This window comes from Eucyclogobius newberryi, unplaced genomic scaffold, assembly GCF_026437365.1.
Source record: "Eucyclogobius newberryi isolate DKJ021-1_F unplaced genomic scaffold, fEucNew1.0.hap1 SCAF_6, whole genome shotgun sequence".
Classification (NCBI taxonomy): domain Eukaryota; kingdom Metazoa; phylum Chordata; class Actinopteri; order Gobiiformes; family Gobiidae; genus Eucyclogobius; species Eucyclogobius newberryi.
Window position 1 is genome coordinate 31365319 of NW_027316278.1, and position 25425 is coordinate 31390743.

The 25425-nt window shown below is 39.3% G+C and overlaps 1 protein-coding gene across 2 annotated transcripts in view; it reads right to left on the minus strand.

The window, feature by feature from the left end:
• The window catches only part of ccser1 (coiled-coil serine-rich protein 1), a 223615-nt gene that overhangs the window by 133827 nt on the left and 64363 nt on the right, over nucleotides 1–25425 (minus strand). For both annotated transcript variants that reach the window (XM_072433547.1, XM_072433548.1), the window contains exon 10: nucleotides 16311–16388. In XM_072433547.1, coding sequence (XP_072289648.1) covers nucleotides 16311–16388 — 78 coding nt within the window. The remainder of the gene's footprint in view (nucleotides 1–16310; nucleotides 16389–25425) is intronic.

A 25425-nucleotide genomic window follows, 5' to 3' on the forward strand; every position in this document is an offset into this window, starting at 1 on the left:
CAACGTAGGAGAAGTTCATTAGTTATAGGTAACAGTATGTTCCAGACGGGGGACAAAAAGAGGCTATTTTGAGGAGCAAGTCTAAATTTAAAAAACAATCCCAGCTGGACTGGCCAATCCCAAAGACACAGGAAGAGAAGGGAGACAAAGAAGATGAATCGAGTATGAACGTGAGAGAAGATGGAGGAACGTAAGTGAAAGCAAGGCGGCTGTTACCTCCTCAAGGACGACTAAACGGGGGTCGAGATAACGCGAGCAGAACCGCAAGCGTAGGGGACGGGAGAGGGGGACAGATAGGGGGAGGCAGAGGACACACGAGGCTCCCGGCTGACACTTCAGAACCACAGGGGGGCCAAGGACACGCAGACAGACGACGGGGGAACTGCATTCACATCCTAACTTTGACCTGCAGGATGCCACTGCAGATCTCGTCTACGGCAGTCATGACTCTACTTGTGTGCTCGCCAAACTAAAACAGTAAAAACTACAGGGAAAGTCGTCCGCGGTTGCTAACATTTCAGATATCGATATAAAAGTACTGAGATTTTTTAAAACAAATACAAAAAAAGACTAATAAACTAATGTAAGGTCCAAGCAGCAAGTCTGTGTCCAATAAAGCTAAATATGTTTTCTTTTTTGTTGGATTTTGTTGTTAAATTAGCGTGACATTTTCAATTACTAAAACTAGCCAGCAGGGGGATTCAAGCGTGCAACGGTTAAAATAATCCAAACAAGAGTAAGAATGTCTAAGGGGCATATTTTTAAAAGCCATTTGCATTGGTATTTAGTCTTGCAAAATGTAAATTGATAAATAGTTTGGCAAATGGGCTTTCGGTTTTACAGAGAAAGTAATTTGGGTGAAGTGTCTGGTGCTCTCTGCTGTCGGCAGGAAGTGAAGTATGATGAAAATGCACATTAGCAGCGTGGTTATAATAAGAACAAAACGGCACCTCCAGACAAAAAACATAAATTCAGCGTTACACCATCTTCTATCTTCTGACATGTTTTTCCACAGTTCAGATCTGATGCTGCTTCGTTGCGCGCGCTGTGCATCTGATTGTAGAGCTTTATTCTACGCAAAGCAGGAAGTGCGCCATTAGCATGCTAGTTGTTTTAGTTGTTTTAAGCTTTGAATCAATCTGGGAGATCAGAGTTGTGAAAAGTTATAAACCCAAGGTGAAAATGAGGTGGCAATAGTTCAGTACTCAAATAAAAGTACAATTACTAGTCTAAAAATTAGTAAAAATAGAAAAGTTCACCATTGTAAATGTTAAAAATAAAATTTATTGAATTCTGGGTTTTACATTAATTGATTACAACAAATTTGACTTTAATAAAGTAGTAAAAAGGTATATGTTGGAGATTAGACAACGATGATGTTATTCATTAATATTCTTCATTCATCTTCCAGCGCTTTTCCTGTTACAGGTTGTGGGTGATTGGAGCCTATCCCAGTGACTTTGGGCCTTAGGCGGGGTACATCCTGGTCAATGGTGAGTTACTAAGGAAAACCTGACAACAAAAACTCTGACTAATCCTTCCGCAAAGCTTTTATTTCGCCGAGGAGCTAAAGGGGCTTCTCTGTCACAGCTGATGTGCTCAGATACCACTAAAGTATGACTGTGTTGGTTTGTTTAAGTTTCAACCTACACCGTCGCCATGTGAACGCGCTCCACCACAACCTTAGGTCTAATAGACTTACATTTCATCGCACAGGTCGCTCGTGAGTCCAAGCTTTGCAGCGGTATCAAAAGTAGAAGTGACAGGACAAAATGCAAAAGCGCGATCCGTGACACTGGCTTTGCAAATAGGGAAAAAGAAAAATTGTGCAGATTTAAACAAAAGCACGAGCTCGTTTTAATGCTGTGAGGAGTAGAAAGTACAGATACTTGGGTTAAAAAGTAAGGAGTAGAAGTAGATGTAGAGTAGATGCCTCGCGCCCTATCTCTTCACCCTTTACACTGCAGACTTCAGACATGACACGGACAGCTGTGTCCTGCAGAAGTTCTCTGACGACTCTGCCATCATCGGACTCATCACGGACGACGATGACGCGGAGTACAGAGGACTGGCGCAGGACTTTGTGGACTGGTGTCAGCGGAACCACCTCCTCATCAAAGCGGGAAAGACCAAGGAGATGGTGGTGGACTTCCGCAGACGCCACCCCACTGCCCCCTCACCAGTGAACATCCAGGGACGGGACATTGAGAGAGTGGACTCATACAAGTACCTGGGTGTTCATCTGAACCACAAACTGGACTGGACTCATAACACAGACGCACTGTACAGGAAGAGCCAGAGTCGGCTCTACCTCCTGAGGAGACTCAGGTCTTTTGGAGTGACAGGGCCACTCCTGAAGACCTTCTACGACTCTGTGGTGGCATCAGCTCCTGTAGGTGTGGCCTGCTGGAGCAGCAGCATCACAGAGAGGGAGAGGAAGAGGCTGGACAGAGTCATCAAGAAGTCCAGCTCCGTCCTGGGCTGTGCTCTGGACTCGGTGCAGGAGGTGGGGGACAGAAGGGTCCTGGCTAAATTCACATCTATGCTGGATCATGAGTGTCGCCCCCTGCAGGACACTCTGTCCGCTCTGGAGAGCAGCTTCAGTGACAGACTGATCCACCCTCGCTGTGGGAAGGAAAGGTTTCGCAGGTCTTTCCTTCCTGCTGCTGTCAGACTTTATAACAAACACTGCCCTGAACATGTGCAATACTGATGTAACCATGTGCAATACCTGTAAATAAGAGTGTTCTATTTTGTTTTTATTCAGTTTACTTACCTGCTAATAGTATTACCTATTACCTAGTCTTGTGCTAGCTATTTTTACTTTATTTTATTTTATTCTATTAAAATTATTTTATTATATTTTATTATTATTATCTTATTTTTATCTTTTTATTTTTTATTTATCTATTTTATTTTATTTCCCAAGAGTTCCCAAGAGTTCTATTAAGAGTGTTTCTTTTGAAACTTCCTATAATCTGTCCTTTCCTCCTGTTCTACTGCGTTGTAACAACGAAATTTCCCCTTGTGTGGATATTAAAGGATTATCTTATCTTATTATATCTTAAAAAGTCACCAGTACTTGTAGTACTCAAGCACAGATACCTGAAAAATCTACTACTGTATAGTAACGAATCTCAAATACTTCTGAATACACCTCCGAAAATTAGGTTGCTCAGAATGCATTAGATACCAGAAGTGAGAAATACATAAAACCGCTGCAAATACTTTAAGATGAACAGATAAAATACAGCGTGTACGTGAATAAAGACTACGACAGTATATTATAGACTATAAATTGACCCAACTTCTTGAGCAGTGTAACCTTTACATTACATCACATCGACAACACAAATTGAAATTAAATTAATGTTTCAGAATGTCCTTAAACATTGAAAGTCCTGTACATGGGAATACGTTTAATTAATGCAGACAACTAAGCTCCTCTTAGCTCTTTATGACTTGCATCTAGAGACAAACTGAACAAACACAAATGATTCACAGGAATTAATTACACCCAATAGAATAATGCCAGGCTCTGAGTCGACAGGAGCAAAGCTGGTGCAATTGTCACAGACCTTAGTCATGGAAAGGTAATAGTTGTATTAGTATTTAGATGAACAAAGAGTACTAACAGTGAAAACAACAGAAGAAGCTCTAAACTCCACTAATTAATTCCACTTGCAAACTGTTCACCGCCTTCTTTTTCTTTTTCTCACTCCTGAGGACCTGTGGACCCAGATGTCCCTCTCCTGGTGAAGTGGTCCCTGCCCTGTGTGGACGGTCCCTCATCTGCCTGAGGAGTGGGTCCAGCTCCAGTCTCCCTCGCGTCCGTCTGTCCGTCTGTGAGAGTCGAATCTCTCCTTCACTTTGGAACTCCTCCAGGTTTCTACTTTTTCCCAAGGAGGTTTTTTGTAGTTTTTCCTGGCCGAGAAGGAGGGTCTAAGGACAGAGGATTCTGGGACATCGTCCCTCGCCACCACAGACATTGTCTGACTTCATCGTCACCACAGACGGTGTGGATTCATTTCTCACTGCGGCCCTCAGAGGCAACTGTTGTTGTGATTTTGGGCCTTACAAAAATAAATTGAATTGAATTAAATTAAACGCAACACAAATCTTATAGCCACAGTATGAAGTGGAATAAAATATATAGTAATTCAAATTGGACCATTAAATTAATAATATTTTGTAATATTATTGCACCCTGGGTGCACCCTTTGTAAAATGGATCACAAAAGTGCAGATATACCACTTCACAATCCAAGTTTTGGAAGATGACGTTGCAATTTTTTGTTTATTTTTATTTTAATTGGCTCATTTAGCATTCTCATTTTACATATCTTCAAAAATATTATCCAGTTGACAGCTAATAGTAAAGCATAAGTACTGGAGATCCAGAAGATGGTTTTAAAATCTTTAGTTGGATACAAAAATGTAAACGATCGCTTGGGTTTACCAGACAAAACAGGAAAACTACAGTATAATTTTTCATCACAATTTATTGCGCAGCTCGTTTTGGACAATGGGGCACCGCTATAATCTCCTTCAAAATGAGAAACACTAAATCGTGTACACAAATATGAAGTTAATGCATTCGTATTTAAATGCATACAATGAGAGCAGTGTGTGAAGTTGCAAGAATACACCAGTGAAAGATGCAGCCTATTAGGACTGAGTCCTGTGCATTAAGCCCCCGGATGCATCCAAGGTATTTTCAAGGCTGAGAGAATGGAAAAGTCTGAGGAAGAAAGTGCGCCATGTGAATTCAGTTCTAATATGATTGGAATAATGTTGGTGGGGATAAATCTGATCAAAACCAGTGGAGTGCAACCACTTCCTGTGATTCTATACAGAGGCCGGGCTCACTCTTCTGCAATCAGGAGCAAGCTGAAGAGTGTGGCCGGATTGCAATCCACTTGTACGCCAAAATGAATGAATTTGATTTAAAAAATAATAATAATTATATATATATGCAAGACAATGTAAGAGAATGAATATCCACTATCTCAACAATATTCAAACAGATAGTGTAAAAGTTTCTTCAAATTAGAAGACTGGCCTAGTCTTAATCAGTGTTGGATACCGTTACTCGTTAAGTGAACTCGTTACTGCCCTGGAAAACTAACGCACTGCGTTACTGCACTACTTTTTTATAAAAAGTAACGCATTAGAGTACTCATGTTACCAATAATCAACATTATTGTGTAACTGGTATCGTTTGCCGACAATCCCTTTGTGTTGCTGAGCACTGTAAAACAATAATTAAAATATAGAATAAACAAGCAAAGTAAATGTGTTTGACGGAGCTTAATTTCTCTTTTATGTTGACAGATTACCGCAATACAATTTCATGCAATAAGCACGTGTAGGTCTGTCCTCAAGCAATGAAGAACATCTCTAGAGCAAAAGGAGTGGATTAGCAAGAGCAGCAATGCAGAACAACAGAATGCACTTGTTTTAGCACAGTAGTTTATTTAAATCAAACTCACCACATCACTGTTACTCTAAATTTACTCCTCAGCTACAAAATACAGGTTATAACAAAGGAGAACCATCTTAAAGTTTATTTCTCTTTGGCGTGAGGACAAGACTCACAGTCATTAGTGGCACAATGCGCATGCTCACCACATGCCAAAATAAGTGTTTGCTGCTCTCGCTCTACTCTGTGTCTGGGAAACAAACCTGGCTCTGGGATTGCAGTGAAGAGATGAGATGATGACCTAACCAAAACTAATGCGTTACTGATTTGAAAAAGTATGGATACACATAGAGGCTTCTGTCCGTCCTGTGTTGTTTTGCCCGTATGTGATGTGCATGCTCAGCTTATGGATGTTCAACAAAGGAGCTGTACATGTGCTGACCACTGGGCACAGTAGTGACCACAGCAGGACTAGCAAAACATTTTAAAAAGTGACTAGAATGGTTTGTTTACTTAATATTGATCACCCACCCATTCTTAAATATCCAGCTGAAAATGTTACTTGAGTACCTAGAAAATGATTTTCCCTCCATCATCGGATCCCTTTTTGGTCAGTCTGTGGGCTCTTTGCATGAGCTACTTTTTTGCATGTTGTTTGTTCTATTGTTTTCTGTTGTTGTGGTTCCTGTGTTTGTGTGTTGTGCTCGACCAGAGAGCTGTGTAACAAAAGCAGATTTAAAATGATGATTCCGATATGGTTAATATAATGGCATCTGAAAAATGATGAATAGCTTATTTTAAACTTAACGACATATTGAGTCCAAATAAGCAGTTAAGATACTGATGAGAAAATAAAAAGCTTCTTTTTTTTAATTAAAAAGAGACAGAAAAGTCTGCTGTAATCTCCCAAAAAAGGTTATAAAGAGATATTTCCGCACTTTTGTGGTTAAATTTATGGTCCATTCACCATGTGCAATGTGCAATACATAATATATACCATACATACACATTTTAGCACATTACTGATGATTAAAGCATTGTCTGTATATCAATATTGATATTGCCAAAAATATTTGTTGTCAATATTGGCCACCCCGGTACACACACTAAAAAAGGACATAACCAACATAGTGAAACTTGTCTGAAATACAATTACAAAAATGATCAAATAAATAAATCCAAACTGGTCAAAAAGTAACCAAAACAAGATGATTACACTGCATTCAAAACGCATCTCCATGGAAACGAGCAGTGGGCAACCCCTTCACCAGAAAGATTACATAGTGCACCATTAATGTACGTAGACATTTCTTTTTGCAGTGCAGCTCGGGCATATTTAGAGTGTGGGAGCATAAGAGAGACATCACCTGTCTGAGGAGCCTGAAGCACACCCTGAGCCAGGAAAACGTCTGATCCCTTATGGAATTATCAAATATAGCCTAAGTGGTGATGATAATGATAATATTATTCAGAGACGCCTGGTGCTGTTTAAATTCCTTTCCTCTTCACAAAATCAGCTCTCCAACTCATCTGTTTTCGTAGACTGCTGCTTGGTCTAATGGGGTTTTGTGATGCCAACCCCAGAGATGACACAATGTTAGCATAATGAAAGCCCTGAAATGTAAAAGGCCTAATCAAATGTGACTCTCCGGTTTGGTGAAGCTTTTAGATTCAGATCAGCTATATATTCATTTAGCAAGGGGCACTGGGGGCTCCAATGTCTGCGAAAAGAGGCTGGCAATCAATTACATTTGAGTAACTTTGTACAATTTTGAAAAAAATTTATCCAATACTTTACTTCTCCTTGATTAAAAATATGTATTGCTGAACAGTTCACTTACTTATTAGAAAATTGTGGTTACCATTCCCACTGTGAGTAAGTAGCAAAGAGGCTTAATATTGCGTATATAAATGATTTTACCAGATGTAGTGATCCATTCTGATTCAGATTCTGATTCTTTGAGAAACCAAATTACATCAACTTGTAACATCAATTTCAATCGAAGAAAATAATGGGCCTTCTGAGTACCACCTACAACAAGACTATTCCAGGTCTTAACTAGGCCTAAATCTGGTCTAGAATAGACTTACATTGCTACAGACTTTCCAAACCAAGAAAAACCCAAAAGAGTAGACACACAGAAGAACAAAAAGACTTTGAATTATGTAGGAGCAACCACAATATGAGAATGATTTGCCCGAACGGTGTATTACTATTTCAGAACTATGTACCTGGGCCCCAAGACCCCTGCCATGGACAATATAGATAGATACTTTTGGAATATACTTCTGGCGGCCGGAGAAAAGACCATCACAAAAATGGATGACACAAACTGGACCGACGCCTAAGGACTGGACTGACAACTGACATACAGACAATCACATAAGGACTCAACCTGGAGACAGACAAATAAAAATAAAAAATCTGAAAATGTGCCAGTATTAGCTGTAGCTTAGCTAGTTTCCAACAGTAGTCCCAAGGAAGGTGTAAAATGTCAGCAATATACAAAACATACATTTATATTATCCAGTACAATTAGGATTAGTAGAAAAATGTAGAATAGAGTCCATGTAGAAACAGATTACTGGATGAAACGTGTGAAACAATAACATGGGACAAGCATGAGACTAGAATAAGACACATTAGGCAGCAGCACATGAGCAGCAGAGGAAACTATGGTTAACTAAGGCCACAAGTTTGTTTCTCAAACAACCATGATTTCAACATATGTTTGAAAGTTCTGTGTGTATAAGCATTGCGTATGCGCGATGGTATTGTGTCCAAAACTGTACTGCTCGTACTGAAAAAGCAGATTGACCAAATCACTTTTTTTCTGGGGGACGACTGGATTATTTGAGGAGCAGATCTGGTGTGTCTGACACTCTGACTAAATACATTGGAGGTGGGGCCGGCCCATGCAGCATTTTAAAAAAGGGTTGTCATCATGAAAATGTACCATGGTTTCCCAATTTAACAGTTTGTATTTGACCAAAATACAAATACATACAAAATGATGATGACGAAACGGTTTCATGTCGAGGACCTTTAAATTGTTTTCAAACAGAATGGAAAATGCAGAATGCTTTAGTGTTCACTAAATTCTTAGCCCGCAAGATTAAATTTGATCTGTATCTTATCTTACATGTTAACAGTTATGTACAAAAAAGTGCATGGTGGCAGTCGGCCACTGGCATGGCCAGGTGGAGGTGAAACAGGATCAACTAAACGGTGTAGGAAGTGAGTACTTTTTTATATTCAGGTGACACATCTGGTCTAACAGGCTGTAGTCGGGTCACCCCAAAACAGACATACAGTAATTATTCACAAAGGCCCTTATTTATCAACATTGTGGTGAACATGGTGTAAATCTGGGTGTATATTTGTCGGTATATACAAACAACAAATATACACGTGGTATTTATGAACCTGAGTGCCCAGCTCTGTTCCTGGTATTTGCACGACCTCTGGAGATAAATGTGGCGGATGAAAATCAGTGTGAGTTGAATAAAACACCCCAAAATATTCATGTTTCAAGAGCCTCACCCATGGGATTTACAGGCACAGAATACGGCAAAAGGTAGCATTTATCTGAACAGGATATCACAAAGAATGGTATAAAAACAAGAAAGATGTAGCTTTGGCTCATTGAAAAACACGGAACATGAAGCCTGATTAAAATCAAATGAGTAAATTTATGCTGTTAAGTCAATATATAGTATATATATAATATGTAGTTTTATGGTTACTGCAAGTTCATGATGATTACTCAGAATGAGTTTTAAACCTTGAAAAGTGAAGCCTTCACAAAAGAGAAGTATCTTTTTCAGACCATAAGATTGCTGAAATGAAACAGTGCTTTTGTTAAAGCTTACCCTAATGACAGATAGATGAAGGGGCAGTACATTTAGTGCAGTTAAGAGTGGTTTTCATGCGCAGTTTGGTGATTGTTTGAACTTGGCATTTATGGTACACCACCTCTGGACTTAGCATCAGTTTGTGTGCACTGTGCGCTCACGTCAACACTGATAAATCATGAAGAGTGTATAGTTTTGGTCTAACGCCACACATATACGCACTGATTATGCTGTGCGAAAGTTTGATCAATGAGGGCCACTGAAAATACAAGTAGGACAACACTGTAGGGGCCGTCGTAGTCATCAAACCCCAATTTGAATAGGTTGCAATTAGCCAACTGCCAAGACTATTATCTAAGAGGCACTTATTTAACAGTGCATACTTCAGTTTTCTGTGTTGGAAATGTCCATGTTGGAAATGTCTATGTTAGAAATGTCCACTTTGAACAGAATCTTATCAGGCATCAATTACAATTTTGTCTCCCCTTCCACCTGTGCTGGCGAACCCGATTTTCTCTCACCCACAGGCATAATGGGTGTGAGGCTTTGACCAGTGGAGCAGCTGTATGTTTGCAGAGGGATTATGTGAGACCAGCCATCCTCGGGAGCAGCCCATAAACAGGGAGAAGGGGGCAGTGGAGAGTGGCAGCTTTACACTGTCCAAAACGACATTTATGACTCTCAGTTTATTTTTATCCATCTTTATTACTGCTGCTAATACACTCCCTTTACCGGCTTTCTCCGTGTCCTTGACAAAATGCTTTGGTCGATGCAGCGCACAAAGGAATGTTAAAATGACTTCAATTCCGATTGGTTTTCAAATATCGAGGAAATATATGCCTGGAATGATGAAAAATGCCCTTTAAAGAGGACATGCCATGCTTTATTTTGGCCTTGATTTTGGCCTTTATTTCGTTTAAACCCACTTTTGTGCACTTTGACAGTCATAATTCACGGTTTGTAACTTAAAAACGGAATGGGAAAAGCTTTCTTGTCATTGTCGGTATACACAATTCAGTAGAACTAGAAATAAGCTTTAGAAAACAATGAATAATAAAGCATTGCATCTACAAAATAATATAAATCTATATTTTCATAAATGCTGTCAGCAGTGGGAATGAACATCAAAAACTAAAAGCATGGATGTAGCAACGTAATAAGTAATAAGCTCAAGGGATTCTGAAGCAAACAGGAATACTAATCATTGTAACTGGAGGAAAATACAACTCGGGTATGTTTTGTATGTATGAGGGAAGAACCTAAAAGGAAAATATAAAAAGAACAATTCAGCATATCTCCGCTTTAAACGACTAAGCAAGAGGGGAGAATTACATAGATAATTAGCTTGAAATGAGAAAATACTTTATTTTTCCCATTTTCGTCCGTAAGAAAACCGTATGTGAGTTTTCAGTGTTGCAACAGCAAAGTACAAGAACAATAGCTGTAGGATAATAAGAATGCAAAATAGAGAAAAGAGCATTCAAGACGAATAGGCCTATTAAATACAAATACAGAGCACTGTAATGGACAGCCCTATAATTATGGAATTTGCCGTGACATAACCACACATTAGTCTTTCCTATTTGTGCTGTTTTTTTGACACAATGATGGATGTTTTGAAAAAAAAGTTGCAGAGGTGAATGCACACAATGTCAACATGGTAGGGTAAAAATAGACGTTTATGCCTCTTGTTCTAAATACACTTATAGCAGGGGAAGATGGGGGGGAGGGGCTTGTGAAATCTCTACAGTAGCAGCCTAAACTGGGACAGGATCTAGCTAAAACGTGTCATGTGCATTGGCTCTAAGAGAAAGTAGGGCGCGCTGTGACACTGCAGTCTCTCAGGTGGCTGCGGGTGGATTATTTTTACATCGGTGGAGTCGATTTGTACTGGGCCAGGACAAACCGCCACTTGTATTACATCCTTTATCCTTCTTTTTAAACTAGTCCCTGGCTTTGTGCCGCGCCACAAGTTCCTGCCATCCAGGTCGAATGGCAACTTTATCCAAAAGCCTGCTCATTCTTTTTCTGTAGCTTACTTTACTTTTTATTTGCCTTAATACAGCATGAACAAGGCATTAATAATGGACAAAATAGTTTGTTAAAAATGGCTTTGTTAATACCCTAACTTCTAACTCATCTGCTTAATAAACTATTTAAGTCTTGATAAGGTTAATTTCTGATGTGTATTATATTATACCCAATTCAGCCTTGAGATCATGCTGGATGTAACATGTAACATTTCTGCTTGTTTTATTTATTTATTTTTGTGGAAAGCCCTTTGAGATGAAGTTATGTTATACATGTTTGCCAAGATATGAAGTTTTGAAGAATAAAAAAACTCAATTAAACAAATAGTAGTAGAAAAGTTGTAGAAAAAGATTCAGTTGTAGGGACCTGGACTCTTTTTTTTAATGAAAAAAAAAACACATTTTGACCCTCATCCAAGAGTCATTCTCAATCTGCGAATCAAGACCGGGAACTATGATATTTATCCTACTCTGGGTAGGCCCTGCCAACCGGGAAGCCTCTTTGTTTACTATCAGTCCTTTAGTGGGCTACCAGCCTCCTATTGTATTCTGGCTCACTCACTCTCCTCCCTGAGGACCTGATTAGCATCCAAATGCCCTGGGCGTATACCTCTCCAGGGATTCAAATTCCCATTATAAACGACGGTTGAAAGTTGAATCTTAAACCATCGTTTCTATTTAAGGATGGTCTTTCTTTTTTAACAAATATTACCTCTTTAACTCCTCTTTCAAACCATCTTTTTCCCCTGCTTAGAATCCTGACCTTACAGTCTTCAATAGAGTGGTTAGTGGCTTTAAGATGAAGATGCACAGCGCTCTGTGGTCCTGAACTCGAGTGCCTTAGGTGCTGATAGCGCCTCTTGTGCAGTGGCTGTTTAGTCTCTCCTATGTACCGTTCTTTACAACTTTCTTCACTGCATTGGATAGAATAAACTACATTGCTTTGTTTTTGTGTCGGCATCTTGTCCTTAGGGTAAACCAGTTTTGGTCTTAAAGTGTTGCCTGGTTTAAAATAAACAGGATTTTGTGTCTAAAAATTCTTAGCAATTTTTCCGACAGTCCCAAGACATAAGGAATTGAAACACCCTTCCTTGTCTGTGCTCTTTCCCTTTTGTCCCTTTTGTCTTGCTTTTTGGTTCTCTTCACTGTTGTAGAAAAGGTTTCATAGGAAGTCATCCGGAAATGACGTTAAAGTAATTTTAAATCTGAAGACGATGGACTGAGAACAACAAAAATACAGTTTATTAAATTGATTTGAGACTAATTTTTAATTTTCTTCAACAAATCAACAATGAGGGATTACACCGACTTGTTTTAATTATTAGATGAGTAAATGCAGTTGTTTGTGTTAATCCTGTGTCAAAATACAATCATTGCGAAATTCAACCTGCAATTTTTTTCTCTTTCCGTGCAAGAGTATTCTCTTATAATATCTTATGTTTATGTCTCCCTATTGTACACAGTCACACTTTAATTGTCTGATTTACAAAGTGCCATGCTTTTTTATTATTGTAATATTACATTTGAGATACACTGGCGAAACATCTGATACCAGCTTGCGTTTCTCTTTTCTCTCTTTTGATAAGTTCTGCTGTCACAATAACGCCCCCGATCTTACAAAGAGCTTACAGACTAACTTTCCGCATTTATATAACAAGGAGAAAAAATAAGTAACACAATTGTCCTCTGCACGTCTCCCTAACAACAAGATGCAGCTGATTGGGAGAATTCTGAATACTATGAAAATTAATTATATATTATTTAAAACCTATACCCTTCTTTTCACCTTCTCCATCTATTACAGACTCTCCCAATTTCCATCCCCATGTTTCGAGAATGGAATAAATCAATCTGTAGATTTTGGTGGCAGGGCAAAAAAATATCAGATTCAAAACGCTACAACTATGAAAAGAAATAAGAGGTTGGGGCCTACCTTGTCTAAAAAATAACTTTCTTACATCTCAAATCAAAGCGTTGCTGTACTGGCGTGATCCAGAATATGAAGTTCAATGGAATAATATTGAGTGTAACGTGGTGCCGGAGGTTCCTGTCCAGGCCTTACTGGCAAAACATACAAACTGCACTTTTAAAATGTTAAAATCTTAAACTTATGATCGAGGTTTTGTACCAAACAGCACAGACCTGAGATTTAAGGATTGGATAACAAAAAGTTTAAATGCTTTTTTACCAGATTGTAAAAGGAAATCAAATTAAAAGCTTTGATATGATGAAGGAATAATTTGGCTTAGAGAAACAGTATTTCATAGGAGTTATTATAACCAAGAAATTACACAAAACAACAACTCTCTTAACCTTCTATCTGAAATCTTTATTAAGCCATATAAATCAAAACTTTCAAGGAGAATAATATATAAACTATATAAATGCATTAATTATTTGGACAGCCACTCTAGTAAATATTTTAAAAATAAATGGGAAAGAGAGGGTAATTTTGTTTTGACTGACAATGACTGGGAAAATATACATTCATCACATTGGAGGACCACAAAGTCACAAGTCTGGAAAGAATTCTGATTCTGTAAAATGGATCCTGTTTTTTTCATAACATATGTCAAAGCGCTCACTATACACAGGGATAATCTGGTGGTCGAGTGGTTAAGGCACAGCACATGTATGCAGGGTTATTTACTGCATGTCCTCCCTTCTCTCTCTCTTCTCCCCCATTTCATACTACTTTCCAGTCAACAAAGCCTAAAAAAACAACAAAGACAAGGCATCATTATCCCACTCAATTTCAGAGCTATGTATTTGGGTCTCAGAACACCAGCCATAGACATGATGAATGGATACCATTGGAGTGTACTTCTGGCAGCAGGGGAAATGACCATGGATACCAATAATCATGGACTGGGCCGACACAATAAGAAATAAATTAAATTATGCAACATGAGATTTTTACACATGAATAAACGCGGTAGTGATGCGTCTTTTGAACCGGTCATTTCGCAGCGCACCCGGGGACCTAGTTATCAGTAGACTAATTTCTCAGTGAATATGAGTCGGATTTTAATAAAACACACAGCATTTTGAAGCTTAAAAAACAAAAAAACACATGACAGCTCTCCCTACTGTCCCCTCTGTCCCTACTGTCCCCTCTGTCCCTACTGTCCCCTTTGTCCCTACTGTCTACAAATTAGTTGCACCGTTGTATGCGCCGCAGGGTTCAAAGCGTGGGGAAAAAGTAGTGGCTTAAAGTATAAAAAGTACGGTATATATATATATATATATATATATATATATATATATAAATAAAGAGAAAACAAACAAAATCCTGCAGACAAAATTACACTATTAAAAACGCCAATTTAGCATAATATGTATCCTTGAAATTATTCCACTTGTGAACTGAATACATACAGTACATGTGTAAGTGTGTCACATACAGGTAATGTAGTCTGCGATTGTCCTTGTGCTGAAGTACAAGGCAAGTAGATTTATTTTTGTTCCAGTCAAGGACAAATTCTAGGAGCCGCTATAATGATAATGACCTGAATGAGAAGCTGCACAGGTCCTGGTCTCATCCACTGCGGGAAATTATTTCACACACAATAAAACTAACAGTTAAGTAAATGCACCTTTCTGAAGTTAAAGGTGCACTTGTAATTTTTCTGGTAAAGAGTCTGCTTGTATCATGAAGGTGTTATTGCTTTGCCTGGAATGTTCCACAGTACAGCATTATTTCTCTTCATGGAGATAATCAGGTGATGCCATCAGGCCAAGTTACAGGTAAGTTCAGTGGAGAGATTTTGTTAAATTTGTTATCATTATTGGAATCTGTATTTAGAGTCCTTCTCTTAGATTTAAAAATATTATGCATGGTTTTCTATTTATCTAACATACTCTTGAGTACTTTTAGTTTGGCATCTCATGTTTTAGAACTAATAAACAAAATATTCATAACAAACAAAAGTTAAGTTAAGTTAACAGTTTAAGATACACATTTCATAGAACATGCTGTCGGTCTCCTTCCTGGTCTCAGCATGCAATCGTACTTATATGATTTAAGGACTTAAAAACAGCAGAGAAGATTCTCAGCGCTACGTCAGATCTGCATCGAGGAAGCGTCAGTAGAACTGCAGAGAGAACAGTTTTTGACTGTCGGAGGGGTGTGGAGTTTCTAAACTAGCCTCAAACTAGCGTAAATGAAGCTAAATGCTACTTCAGGTATGTTTTTGATGTGGGATCATTGTTAAAACAGACTCAAAAAAATTTGATTAAACATAATATGTGCCCTTTAATATTATGACAAAATTACATTAGCTCTTTATGCACTATTTAGATTTTTTTAATATACCGGTACTCTTTTTTTGGTTGTCGCTAATTTTGCTTTTCAAAACAATTCCGAAATATATTGCGTACAATATATTTCCCATCTCTAATTAAAGATGTGTTTTCCCACTGTATATATTTGTTGAGTCATTCATCCCAATCAGAGAAGAGACGGCCTGACAACGACTACTGCTTTATAATGAGAGTAGACAAGTAACTAGCCGACAAACACACACGCACACGCACACACACACGCACGCACACGCACACACACACACGCACACGCACACACACACACGCGCACACACAGATGAATAAATGTGTTATTGATCTTACAGCTCTGATGGACGAGGCCGGTAGTGAGGGCCTGTCAGAATGCGCACCCCTTTCATTCAATTTACCCTCTCCCTTCGAACGTTTTATCCCCTGCATTCCTGCTGCCTCTTCCCCTTCCTCCGCCATGCCCCCCCTCTCCTCCTCCTCCTCCTCCCCCTCTTCAAACTGCATGTGATTCATTAGGCCCGGATGCTAAAAAGCCGTTTTATCGTTCTCGTAAGGCTAAAAACTGGAGGTGACACGTGGATCGGCGGAAGGCGGTATCTTCGGCGGGATCCGTGTTTGCTCGCTGGTCGTCTGATTAAACCAAAAGCTCGGTGCGGAGCTCTAATTGTAGAGGCCAAAATAATGTGCAGCGTGAGTGAAGTGTGGTTTACCTTAAAGGGAAGGGACTTCTCGCTGCAGGGGCTGATTGGCAGAGATTGAAGGCTGCTGGCAGGACTGGTCTCTGCGCTCTGGAAGAGATAACAAGGTATAAATGTACCCGGAGAAGTGACACACTGATCTTTCATCTGATCAAAACATGAATTCAAATCGGAAAAGAGAACTAGTTTTCTGGAAGAGTGATGGTTCAATTGTAACTAGCTGGACGAGTTGGCAGAAGGCAACAAATCAATTTACAATACTATGTACAAATCATCAAATCAAATTTATTTTTGTAAGGCCCAAAATCACAACAACAGTTGCCTCTGACAAATACCACTGTCATCCCCATGTACCATGCTAAAATCAGTTTACATTTAGATATACAAATCAGTTATTTGGAAAAAAGAGCTGGGATAGTGCTCCACATCTGGAGCGTCCTTTCGATCCATTTTGACTTTATTTATTCAATTCCTGAAGCGGGGCGGGGCCGAGCCATGTGGAATGTTATACCCAATAGCAAATGATGAATCTTTGCTGTTGTTGTTTTTTTATCTAGAGTTTTATGGGCTAGTTTGTAAAGTGTTTACCATTGCATTAAAATACAGTTCATCTGCTTCTGTTGCTAAATTGTCCCTTACGTACTTAAAATTGGACAGATATCTACAATCCGTTCGATCTACGAACTCTGCGGTTAGCTACGGATAGCCGCCTTCTGTTAAAATGACTAAAATGTAGCTGGAAATATTTGCTCCATCGCCTCGGACTGCCACCTTTCTCGCTCGAACACACCACACAACACACTCCTACATAGTCAACAGGGGATCTGGGTAAAGTGACTAGACTGAAGGCACAACAGCAGGACTGGTCGGAACTGGGATCACACCACCAACCACTTCAGTCACTGTATCACGTTGTTAGGCCAGTTTCAGTTCTTCCCATCTTCCTTATCAAAAATATTACAAGAACTGTGGCAAACCAAAATCCAAAAATATTTAGACTTGAGGCCAAAATATGAATTGCTACTTGCTACTTCACAGATTAGGACTGGGATGATAACGCTTTGTCACAGTTACATTTTTGTCTAGATACGTGAATTGCAACGTCATTATAATTTCCATTTTGTTAAGCAAGAAAAATATTTTAATTTGCTAAATAAAACTGGTGTATTTCTTTTTTTTTTTTCATTACAACATGCATTAATGTAGTCTATAGGCAATTAAATCGGGAGTTGTTTATCTGGTTTAATTAATAGGCTCCAGGTATAGCTCTGAATGTTAAATCATTAAAAAGTGTCTCTCATAGTGATTGTATGGCTTATGATTCAGACACAATCACCTTCAGGCTTTTCCATTTTGTGCACTTCATTTATTTGTATTGTTCATTAGACTATTGGGTCTCTGCTTGTTCTGAAACCCTCATGTCTGCGTTTCTCTGCCTTGTCCCCAACTGCAGCGCCCCCTTCTGGCTTTGATGAAAGCTCACAGCTCTAATCTCTATTTTACAACTAAAAAAATAATACAAAGTCAAGGTGTCTAAACGGGTTAATTTCTAAAGAAGAAATATTTTAGTAATTCCTAGGTCAATTTATATAAAATAAAAGGGACGGAAAGAGAATAGCAGCAGGTTTAACCCTTTCCTAGCGCACCCAAATTACATTTTGGCATGAAGGGATATGCGAGGATCAAACCCAACACGCAAGTTGCATCAAACCACCAGTATCGAACAATTCAATACTAATTTTGAGAATCCTTCCATCTCTATTACAGATGCTATCAAAAAGTCTAGATGCGGTTGGACCAGTGTTCTTAGACCTCCTAAGGCCTTTAACAACGTCAATCATCACTCTCATCATCCTCTTGCTCAAACTGAAAAGACTGCAATTACAATATTAGCAGCTCCGGAATACAAAATGCCAAATATTTGCACAAAAGCTCTGTGCCAACATATGCTGAGGACAGGGGTAAAACACTGAGGTTGATGAGTTTTTGCAGTGAGTGCCAATAAACACTTGCAGTCCTGATTTATCATATGAAATGTTATCATATATATCATATAAAAATAGTATGATAATAAGATGCATTTATAATTAGGCCATAGTATTATTCCAAACAATATCATAATTATATTTTTTAGGCCCGAGCACCACAAGCTGGCGAGAGGCATATTAGTTCTGTAAGGCCCGCTTCCTCCACATTCAACATTATTGTTGTAAACGAAACCTTTGAACTTTAGAGTTGAAATAAGCATTTTTATTGTCATTAGCCTTTAAACATGTGCTTGAGTACCTTTGGTTTGGCATATCATGTTTAAAAACGTTGTTTGTTTTTTTTAAGAAAACAAATATGCCCAAAAAAATTACATTTGGATCTCTGCTGCGGTCTCCCCCGGGACTACCTGTGTTTTGGTGCTATCTATTGGCTGCAGAGGGAGTTACACACAGTTTAAGATAACCATAGATCCAGGATTTCAACGCATTTCAAGCTGGTCTCTCACTTCCGGGTCTCAGCACACAGTGGTACTGATCGTGATTAGACAGGAGAAATTCACAGCATGCCGATGATTTATGGACAGCAGAGAAGATTCTCAGAGCAACATCACAGAACATGTCAGTTATCAGAGGAAATTTAGGGTGTTTTCAGACTCAGATGGGAAAGGATTTTCTAAACAGGACTCATCAAAATAGCAAAAATTAAGCTAAATGTAACTCCAGGTATGTTTTTGATGAGGGAACAATATTAGAACTTTAGCATAAGATGTGTCTTTTGAAGTGTTCTATTGTCTGCAAATTACCTCGAAGCTAGACGGTTACACTTTTTAAACTGTAACAATGTTTTGTTCCTATCAAATAAATGTGTAAATAAATGGAAATGAACCAAGACACTGTTCCACCTAATTGTCTTGCAAGAGCTCAAAGGGGTAGCGTGCCAGCTGTGTCCAGACCGCCTCTCCTGCACACAGGTGTCTAATGGCCCTAAAAACAGGAGCCGAAGGGGGTTTCACACGAGACGGGGTATGTCTTCTGACAGATGGGCCAGCGGGGGAGGAGAACACCATGTCTTTAGTGAAGGCTATGGCTATTTACATAATGCAACATAAAGGCATGACAGTTCACGCGGGCAGGACGAGCGAGGCTAACAGTACCAGGCAGGTGGAAGGAGGAAGTACCAGGAAATGACTTTAGCACTGGGTAAGGCCTATGAAGCACATTTCACCCTGAGCAGGCACAAAAGAAGCACATACCGTATTTTCCGGACTATAAGTCTCACCAGCCAAAAAATCTATAATAGAGAAGAAAAAAACATATGTAAGTCGCACTGGAGTATAAGTCGCATTTTTTGGGGACATTTATTTGATAAAATCCAAACCAAGTACAGACATTTAATCTTGAAATGCAATTTAAAATAATAACAGATTAGAGAACATGGTGAATAGGTGTACGTATGCTAACGCTAACACCTTCAGCTACATGATGTGAAGTGTCTGGTATGTTAACATAACATATTAACAGTTATTCAGATAACTATAGCATAAAGAACATGCTAACAAGTTTACCAAAGTATCAGTTTTACCCCAAATCACTAAATCCATTGAATTCTTCTTCCTCTGTGTCACTTCAATTTAATTTAGTTTTGTAACGCCAAAAAAAAAACAGCGGTTGTCTCGGAGGGCGACAGTGAAAAACGGATTAAACAATGTTCATAGGGACTTGGCAATGTCCCAGGGTAATAATATCACATATAAGTCGATCTGGAGTATAAGTCACACCCTGTCCAAAACTATGAAAAAATGTGCGACTTATAGTCCCAAAAATACGGTATTTGTTTTTCCCCTTTTACTCGTATAAAAGTTTTTGTTTTAATTTCTATTAATCTGATTTCTCGATTTTCACGTTGAGTCCGTATGTGATTTAATTTTTTTCCATTTTCCGTATGGCAGTTATGGTGTCAATCCAGTCCTTAATCGCCAGTGCAGTTTGTATCATACATTTTTTCCAGCTGCCAGAAGTATGTTCCAAAGGTATTCGTTTATGGTGTCCTTGGTAGGCGTTTTGAGGCCCCGAAATGTAGTTCCAAAATTTAGTGGGACGGTGATGTCAAAAATTGTCTACAGTGCTTTGTTAATTTCTGTCCAGTATTTTTGGACTAGCATAAAAGTGTCCTGCAAGTATAAGGCTACAACATTTCTATATATAATAAGTGACTGCGACACTATGTGGACTGATTAACAGGAAAATGACTTCAGTGAATTGTACCTGTGGTGATTCATATTATGTTACAGTAACAATTACAACTTCCACAATGGAACCAATGGAGCGCACCAGTTTGGTTCTGGAAGTGCCTATTCATTTTCCCCGTAGGGATTCTGGAGAAAATAAAAAAGGGAAAAGAAATGAAAAGTTTAAAAGCGTGCTCGGGGCTATTCAGCTATGTGAGCAAAAGACCAATAATTCTATTTAAAATCTATTTTTGAAAGGTTATAATATTAGCTGCCATACGTCCAAAGCAGTCTGATCGGCATCACCATATGGTTTCTTTTTGTCAGTGTTCTTTTCCAAAACAAATTGCAACCATGTCACCAGTGGATTATACACAAAAAAAACAGTAGGCAACCATCTTGCTTCTCAAGGTCAACAAACTGTTTTTTCTGTTGAGAAACAAAGTACTAATAGTATTAACTATGTATGTTTCAAACTCTATTCGGATACATAAAGCACACAGATCATTTAAAAAAAATTTAGACAACAAAAAGTAATGTTCAACATAATAACAACAGTAGTTTATGTTATACTAGTTGAGATACAGATCAAGACCATCGTAAACTAATCAGGAAAACGGTTAGGGTTTGTATTTTTTCAAGAATTGATACTTCTTCAAAAGGATATCTAGTATCTAGATTAGTTTTAGTATCAATTAGTATCAGGGTATCGATACTTTCCACAACCCTAGCACAAAGTCATGGATAGAAATGAACCTCCATGTACCTTATAGACACCATCGTGCAGTATGAAGTGAACGCTTACATAGCTTGGTCATGCTTGGGAGTCTTTGACAGAGAAACACAGGCCAAACTCCTGTCAGCACAAACTTGGCCGACCTTTCTAAGCAGTAAACCTTCCAATCAGAATTATAGGTGTGCTATGGCATCAGGCCCTCAATGTGTCAATGATGATCAATGCCTCCCTCCATGCACAGACGCTCTTGCCCATTCACACACGTTCTGGTTAAGGTCACTCCTGTCCTTTAGGCCTTGCACACAAGTGTCCCAACAATTAGATGCGCTCAAGTAAAAAAGCCTCAGATTTAAACATGGCCAAAGCTGCCGGCAGCACTGGGTTTAATGACTAGCGCTACCCACTAGTGAACATCTAAGGATGATGAATTGTGTGCAAAAGCGAAGCAGCACTTGTGGCCTGGTGTGCCCCTACAATCACTTTCACGTATCTGTTAAAAAAAAACTCAAATAACTGCAGGTGTGTTCATGTCCTGTCGCTCTCATTGACGTTCGGTTTTCTGTCAAAAACAGCGTGCGCTCGTGACATTCAGCGACTTCTCAGGCAAACACAGGGTGATGTATAGCACCAAATGCCAGCGCTAGTGAGGAATAATGGATTTTTGTGTTTGTTTAAAAGCTCACTGTAAGGCTTTTGTGGGATAGAATAATGCCAGTGAGTGGTTTGCTGCTAATAAAAAGTGAGAGAAGTGGACGGCGAATGCTAAAAACCTGTGAGGAGAATGTTTAAAGGTTGTGATGTTTTTTTTTTCTGCACAAATAATGTCAAGAGATTTATCCAGGCCATAACAAAAATGATAAAAGAGCATTCTGGGGAACCGAGGACGGGTAATTTAACACTACGCATTGAGTTTGAGTCTGTGTATTGCTCAAGGAGTCTTGGTGTCTCTCGCCCTCCGAGTATTTATGATTGTGAATGTCATAATAGCAGCATGGCCATCGTCAACATGACACTGCCAGATATATGATTTGTAGTGAAAGCAATTAGAGCTTAAGTAATCAGTATAAGCTCAGTAAGATGCGAGAAGGGAACCAGGAGACGGTAGCTCAAGTGGTCGATATGTCCTTGGGCAAGACACATAACTGATACGTGTGTGATGGGTGAGTGGTTCCTTGAAATACCTTGGAGAAAAAGTGACCGTATAACATAATAGTTTGGCAGCATTAAAATTGTACGAGACTCTTTATTAGTATAAATCATTTTCTCCATTTTGTACCTTAGGGTGCATTCATAATATACTTGAACCAGGATTCCTCTGCCTGGATGTTTAGATTTGTTTGGGTAATTATGAACGCGCAATCAAAGGACGAGCTGGAGACGGCTTTGTGCGGCGGTCACTCGCTCACATCATCAATACAAGATCAATTGGTGAAAAATAATGCAACACTGCGAACACATCTTTTAATATTGCAGAAGCTTATTGAAGCTATGCCACAGCTAATGTGTGCTGTAATCAGAGCTGAATATTAGAGCGTGTGCCCCTGTGCGTGTGACACATGCAGTGTATTTATTACAGGCATTATCCTATCAAACGGAGTCACATGAAAGTCCATCATCTGCACCCGCTAATTATAGTGATGAAAATGATTTGCCCATGTCCATGACTATGAACTGTTAAAACAATCAGCCATTATGAATAAATTCATTTGAAAAATATATTCATGTTTTTTTTTAGGAGAAAACAACACCGTATTTTTTACTTTAGTTTGGTTCAATTAAAAATGGTAGAATTAGTATTCCTCATGTTTAATGAAGAGAAAAGTGTCATTCATTATCATTATTCTTAATTTTCAATGTAAACATGACAAATACATTTATCAAAAATAAGGAGGGAAATAGTCAGTAGATGTGCATATGTCCATATGTCCATATGATCAAAACAATAATAAGCGTCCATGGTTAAGCGATTAACCGCCATTAAATACCAAACTGAGTTTGTTTGCCGTGTTTTCTCCAGTTCGCCTCAGTCGGTCCCTCTTCTGCCTGAAGAGTGGGTCCAGCTCGCCTCCGACGGTCCCTCATCTGCCTGAAGAGTGGGTCCAGCTCGCATCCGACGGTCCCTCTTCTGCCTGAAGAGTGGGTCCAGCTCGCCTCCGACGGTCCCTCATCTGCCTGAAGAGTGGGTCCAGCTCGACTCAGACGGTCCCTCATCTGCCTGAAGAGTGGGTCCAGCTCGACTCAGACGGTCCCTCATCTGCCTGAAGAGTGGGTCCAGCTCGACTCAGACGGTCCCTCATCTGCCTGAAGAGTGGGTCCAGCTCGACTCAGACGGTCCCTCATCTGCCTGAAGAGTGGGTCCAGCTCGACTCAGACGGTCCCTCATCTGCCTGAAGAGTGGGTCCAGCTCGACTCAGACGGTCCCTCATCTGCCTGAAGAGTGGGTCCAGCTCGACTCAGACGGTCCCTCTTCTGCCTGAAGAGTGGGTCCAGCTCCAGTCTCCTCGTGTCCGTCTGTCCGTCTGTGAGAGTCGGATCTCTCCTTCACTGGAACTCCTCCAGGTTTCTACGCTTTTTTCCCAAAGAGGTTTTTTTTGTAGTTTTTCCTGGCCGAGAAGGAGAGTCTAAGGACAGAGGACCCTGGGACATCGTCCCTCGCCACCACAGACATTGTCTGACTTCATCGCCACCACAGACATTGTCTGACTCCATCGCCACCACAGACATTGTTGATTCATTTCTCCCTGTGGCCCTCAGAGGCAACTGTTGTTGTGATTTTGGGCCTTACAAAAATAAATTGATTTGATTTGATTTGATTTTCTAAATATACTAAATTCTAAATGTACCTTTTCCCTATATCAATTATTAGTTATTGCTTGAGCATGTGGTCTTGTGAGTGCGCAACCAAAGCCTGTGTCCGCAAGAGCTCCACAGAGTTCCTGTAACCTAGGTGATTGTCTGCTCCTGGTCCGTGTCTTATGTCCTGCTTGTGGCAAAGTTCTGACGACCGCGAGACTTCGCACACAAATTGCGAGATTTGGTTCATCAAGCTCTTTAGGAGGAACGTGGGTCTCGGTGTTGTTGAGCTGCTGATGGTAGGCGTATATTCTTCTAAATGTTACTATTCTACTGCTATTCTACTTTTTATTTACAGTTATGCCTGCAGATGCCTCATGCCAACCTTGCAGATGCCTCTTGCCTGTGATGGAGCGTGGTGTATTCTTTGACTTTACTTCGTGGACCTGGTGAGTGCAGACTTTGTTGTTCGGAGCTAACCTGCAATTGCTAGCGCTTTGATTCATTTCACACGGATTTTTCAGCTGGTGCGGGCGCTAGCTGCACTCCTTCTTGTGAAACTTTGTACCATTTTTATTTTGCCTTTTGCACTTTGACTATTGCTGAAACAATGACACGGATGATAAAGTCTGACTATTTAAAACTTGCTCAACCCTGGGAATATTTGTTGTACTGAATACTTAAGACAAATGAAAGGAAATATCATAATCTATGAAATTATAATCTAATGTTGAACTAAGATTATTACGTTGTTTATCTCCGGTCCTGTTTGCAGCCGCTCCCCACACACATTCATTCACGGCAAGTATCCCCTGCTGGTGTATATGCTGATTGAACCAATTTATCTGCTAACCCTTTAATACCGACGGTCCAACCCTTTTTTCTTTTTTTAATTACCATTATTATTATTATGTAAGCATAAGAGAGAATGAGTTCTCCATTTCTTTATATAGGTTAGTTTGTGTTATGTAAGTTTTGTTGCTGTGTGTTTGAAAAATAATTTTAAAAAAAAATTAAATGAGAAAAATATGCACAGTAAAAATAAATAAAAATAAATAAAGAACAAACTTATCTAACGGTTGCTCTTCAACACCGTGGATTGTACCTTTCTATGGACAGTGAGCTATGCGGTTATTGCATTGCTTTCATATACGCGTTGAACTCTGGTTATTGATAAATATGAACCATTATGATGAACTGTAAATATTGTATATACTTTGTCTGCCAATCACTGTAAATAACAACACAACTAAGCTCTACAAAGCATGTGTCAGTTTTTCATTAACCACATCTTCTTTTCCTCTGAGTCGAACCATAGGAACTTCTGGTATTAGCCGAATAGTAATGCAAATACTGCAGCATTGCGTATGCTACAGTCCAGC